This window comes from Piliocolobus tephrosceles, unplaced genomic scaffold, assembly GCF_002776525.5.
Source record: "Piliocolobus tephrosceles isolate RC106 unplaced genomic scaffold, ASM277652v3 unscaffolded_32145, whole genome shotgun sequence".
NCBI lineage: Eukaryota > Metazoa > Chordata > Mammalia > Primates > Cercopithecidae > Piliocolobus > Piliocolobus tephrosceles.
Window position 1 is genome coordinate 3,820 of NW_022315583.1, and position 5,308 is coordinate 9,127.

Sequence of the window (5,308 nt, forward strand, 5' to 3'; positions counted from 1 at the left end):
CTATTTCAAAATTTACATTCCACAGATACTGCTATCAGATTCCTCATGTCAGCTAATTATTTGCCTTATGATTTTTGCACTTTTGTAGACGATCACAATTTGTTTTATGATTTTTTTTTGTTTTTTTGTAGATGATCATGCCCTATCTTTTCTATGCCTTTATTGTAGAAAATTGTCTGAAACTACTCAGGGCTACATTTGAAAGTCCTTACTGCAGTGGCTGCCAGAATTGCAGTGGGTTTCCTCTGCAGCTAGCAGACACCCAGATTCCTTCAGTGAAGACTTAATTTTGTTTCCTGCTTGGCTTTGGGTTTTAGTCTTGTGTCATCCGGAAAGACTCTGTGTTTCAGGTTCCCCAGGTCATCCCAGAGCCACATGGACCTGACAATTGTCAATGTGGTGGGAGGGGTTGCACTGAACGGGCACTCTCTGTGCTTCTGAGGGAGCCAAACTCCAGGCAGACATCACAGTCCCGACTCGGTGTGTCCTTCCAAGTATCCCTGCCCCTCCTGCACGTGTGATGCTGATCCATGCAGCTTCCTCCCATTCCTGGGTAGAGGGTCTTCTCTTTTTTTCCCATGTCTTCTTCCAGCAGCCACTCTGTCTTCCCACTGATGGCTTCAGCTTCCTCTTTTCTGCCCTTCCCAGCAGGATGCGGCTGTATTTCCAGAGGGAAGAGAGAGGAGGTGGGAGATGAGGCTGTTATTCCTGAGAGAATGGACAGAGCTTTGGGGCTTTTGTTTCTTCTATCCCAGTTTCTATGAGTTCCTCCAGTGCCTGTAACACAGAGGTGTTAGTGACTTTGCCCCAGTATGTTAATTATTTGGTAAGGTCCTGGTGGCAGGGGAGGTGGGTCTGGATGCATTTCAGCCACAGCTGCTGTTCCGCTTTCCCACACAGAAACATCTTGGGAGGGATGGGGGGAGATTTTTGTGATGTGTCCTCAATCCTGGCAGAAAAGGTTTCAATAGTAGTAGGAATCCCTCAGTTGTATGTCCTCTGATAATTTAAACAATAATTTCTTTATTATACTCAACTCTAAACAATCTGAAGAATATGTCTAAGTTAACCCTGCATTCACTTACATGACATTTGCTGGCCTCTGCCTCAGATAAGGTCATATCCTCTTCCTGTTTGTTCCTGCAGGTCACTGACTTTCACAAGATGTAACATCCCTTGTTTGTCCTATAACATCAATAATCTGATGTTTTAAAGAAAATGTGCTAATTTGCAGCTCAGTAAGGTTAGTTGTTGTAAAAATAATACATTTTCTTCTGGGATGCCTACATTTCCAGGCTGAGTAGAAGCTTTATTTGTAACACTCAGAAACTAGAAAAAACAAAAATATTAAGGAGCTTTATAAACAGTAGGGGCACACTCATTAACTGGAATTCTGTTCCTCATTACAATGAACACATTCTTCACACACAACCAAATTACTGACTCACAAGTAATTATGCTGAACAAGAAGCCACACAAATGGAATGGAAACTGTAAAATTTCACTTTAACCAAATCTTGAAGAATAGATCTGAAGTAACAAACATGAGAGATGGACTCAGTACGGTGAGAGAAAAATGACTGGGAGGCAGGAATTGGAGGAAGCCAGGGAAACTTTTAAGTGTAATTCATCGTTACCTTGATTGTTATTTGGGATGCACAGGTGAGCACATGTGAAATTACACTTTTTCCTTTGGAGACATGGTGTTGCTTTGTCATCCAGGCTGGAGCTCAATGGTGAGATCGTAGCTCTCTGCAGCCTCAGACTCTGGGTCTCCACCAGTCCTCCTCCCGCTGTCCTACATAGCTGGGACTACTGGTATGTAAGACCATGTTTGACTTCAGTGCTTATTAAAATGCACACTCTAATTAAGCAATATTTATTGCATAGCAAAAATGCCTCAATAAAAATATTGCAAATAAGTGGATAATTTATTCAATAAAGATTGATGGAAAGATAGACGCTAACATGAGAAAATGCATGACACCCAAGAAAATAAAACTGTGGGAAATGGGTTTTTCTTTAAAATTGTTAGGTAATCACAACAGTGCATACACATCACACCGTGTTCTCATTACAGAGAAGAGGTTCTACAAACCTCACTAGCTGCGACCCCTGTGTGTTGGGCTTGGTTCAGGGAGCAGTCAGGTCCAGCGGTGAGAAGCACAGGCCCAGATACCCAGGCTCACTCTGACCAAATGTGAGCTCTGGGGACATTGTACAACCCATCTGTGCTTTTGCTAGGAATTTCTCATCTGTAGCATGGAAGTGACGTTGCTACCACATACCATGTTTCCTCTGCATACGTAAAAATAAAAGATGATTGGCGCTAACTTTAAATAAACACAGTTTATGTGTTTAAAACAATACCACTGTTTTAAAATAGAAATTACAAAATTATAAGTTTTATAAGTTTTAATATTTTATCACAGAACAAACTTTCAATAAGAAACCACAATTTCCAAATGCTACCAATATCACAAATCTCCCCCCAGGACACTCCTCATGCTCTGAGCCCCACTCTCTCCTCAGGTGTCTCACCCCAGAGCTTGCTAAATAGTAGGAGACATGCACATAGAGCCCTCTGTCTGCTGATGAAAACCAGCCCAGCCCTGACCCTGCAGCTCTGGGAGAGGAGACCCAGACCTGGCATTTTCAGGTGTTTTCATTTGGTGATCAGGACGGAACACAGAGGACGCACCATGGAGTTTGGGCTGAGCTGGGTTTTTCTTGTTGCTATTTTAAAAGGTAATTCATTGAGAACTATTGAAATTGAGTGTGGGTGGATAAGAGATAAACAGTGGATACATGTGGAAGTTTCTGACCGGGGTTTCTTCTTGTTTGCAGGTGTCCAGTGTGAGGTGCAGTTGGTGGAGTCTGGGGGAGGCTTGGTACAGCCTGGGGGGTCCCTGAGACTCTTCTGTGCAGCCTCTGGATTCATCTTCAGTGACTACTACATGGACTGGGTCCGCCAGGCTCCAGGGAAGGGCCTGGAATGGGTCTCACGTATTAGTAGTGGCAGTGGTGGTAGCACATAATACCCAGACTCTGTCAAGGGCCGATTCACCATCTCCAGAGACAATTCCAAGAACACGTTGTATCTGCAAATGAACAACCTGAGAGCTGAGGGCACGGCTGTGTATTACTGTGCGAAACACACAGTGAGGGGAAGTCAGTGTGAGCCCAGACACAAACCTCCCTGCAGAAACGTTCAGGGGAAATCAGCGGCAGGGGGCGCTCAGGACCCATTGATCAGAGTCAACCCAGAGGCAGGTGTAATGGAGGCTGATTTCCTGCCAGGATGTGGGACCTCATCTTTTCCTCACGGTTTCTCTAGTGAACCTCTTTACGTTTATAATTCTGTGCTTCCTAATGTCATCTCTACATATTTTTAAAAGTATCATTTTAATATGAGGACGTATTCTCACATGCACCAAATGCAGATTGATGTTTACTGAGATGAAAAGGCCTCAACTACGGCCACCAAGATCAGAGTCCTAAGGAAGCTCAGGGGTGCCTGGTGAGTCGTCTCCAATCAGACCCAGTACAGAAACCTCAGGGAGATTCCTGGACTGGAACAGTATTTAGGGATTCTGATCGCAGCCAACAGAGAGGCTGGGCCAGGGTCAGTGTCATGTAGAAGCTCACAGGTTTCACACCTGACCCTTCTCCTGACACTATATCCAATCAGTCTCAGCACTGACCTGGTGCTCCTTTGGCTCCCTATCCATGTTATTTCTTTAGAGTGTTTGTTCTCCATTTTTATTTGCTTTCCCTGCTTCCTGAAAAAGCAACAGATGGTCTCTGTGGTCTACATTCCAGGGCTCGAGGCATTTTCTTGGAGCTCAGGTGGGGCTCAGGCTATGGCTCCTGCAGCCACATGGGAGAGGCTGATGGGACTTCCTTCCCTCCCCATCTGCTCAGGACCCTCCACTGTGTTGTGTGTAGACTCATCTGTGAATGCAGTTGGTCGATAATAGTGAAGGGGATAAACTTATTTTATCAAAATGGGATGTGGATGTGGAATTAACCCTGTTCAAGCCATCAGAGTCATCTGCTTTAGAAGTAGTGTTAGAAAGAGCTTGTGAAATTCATCAGAATCAAGATGGAGCCACTTGTGTTAAAACCCTAACGAATGAAGCTGGGGAAGGCCATGAAGGAGGGTTCTAACACACATATCCCTGATAACAAGAACTGTCATAGACTCTGCACCGCCACAACCTTGCACAAAAGCCATTGCAACCTTAAAAGAATTACTTCTCCAAGTATATCTGCCCAGCAACTGCTTGTTCAACCTTACACTGATGTTACCCCTGTTACTGATCCTTCTAGCCCAGGATAATTGTCTCAAAACAGCTGATGTAACCCTCCTCATTTTTCCTTAATTTTTTATCTTCCTTTACCAACCTGAATGCACCCATACATATTTCCATTGCAATACACATCCTAGAATAAATATTATTACATTTTAGAGTCTCTTTCAGTCTGTTATTCAGGGTTGACAAGCTACAGGTGGACATGCCACATTTCTGTGAGACGTAGAGGATGACAGATTTGGAGATGTCTAGGAATATCCAATGTCCATAAGATCATCTATAAATAAGTGCAGGCTGGAAGTCCCAGAGACAGGTGAAGCTGCCGAATTACCATGGAATTTAATTGTATCCAGTTCTGCTCTGATGGAATCTGGCCCACTCATTTTATCGTTGACAATCTACCTAACCTAGAGTCAACTGATGACAGTTTTAATAACATCTATTAAGTAAATTCAGAACTATATATATATATTTGAGAGGGAGTCTCACTCTGTCACCCATGCTGGAGTTCAATTGCCCGATCTCAGCTCATTGCAACCTCCACCTCCCGGGTTCAAGCAACTCTCTTGCCTCAGCCCCCAGAGTAGCTGGGACTACAGGCACCTGCCACGACATCTGGCTAATTTTTGAATTTTTAGTGGAGACGGGGTTTCACCCTATTGGTCAGGCTTGTCTTAAACTCCTGACCTCAGATGATCCACACAACTCAGCCTTTCAAAGTGCTGGGATTACAGGTGTCAGCAACTGCACCAGGATAACACCACATATATTAATTTTGGACTGAATAACCACAAAGCCTACCCTAATCGAGTGTACCATAAAACTTTTCATTACCCAGAGGGAAGAATCTTTGACATGAGATCTAAGTTCGTCATTTTTTTTTTTATTATACTTTAAGTTCTAGAGTACATGTGCATAACGTGCAGGTTTGTTACATATGTATACATGTGCCATGTTGGTGTGCTGCACCCATCAACTCGTCAGCACCCATC

At 43.8% G+C, this 5,308-nt stretch overlaps 1 gene segment (V, D, J or C); it reads left to right on the forward strand.

Moving 5' to 3' along the window:
• Positions 1–2,636: 2,636 nt before the first annotated feature.
• Positions 2,637–3,152, forward strand: LOC111530732. The segment is given in 2 exon segments: positions 2,637–2,748; positions 2,848–3,152. Coding segments are annotated over 2 exon segments (237 nt in total).
• The last annotated feature ends 2,156 nt before the right edge of the window (positions 3,153–5,308 follow it).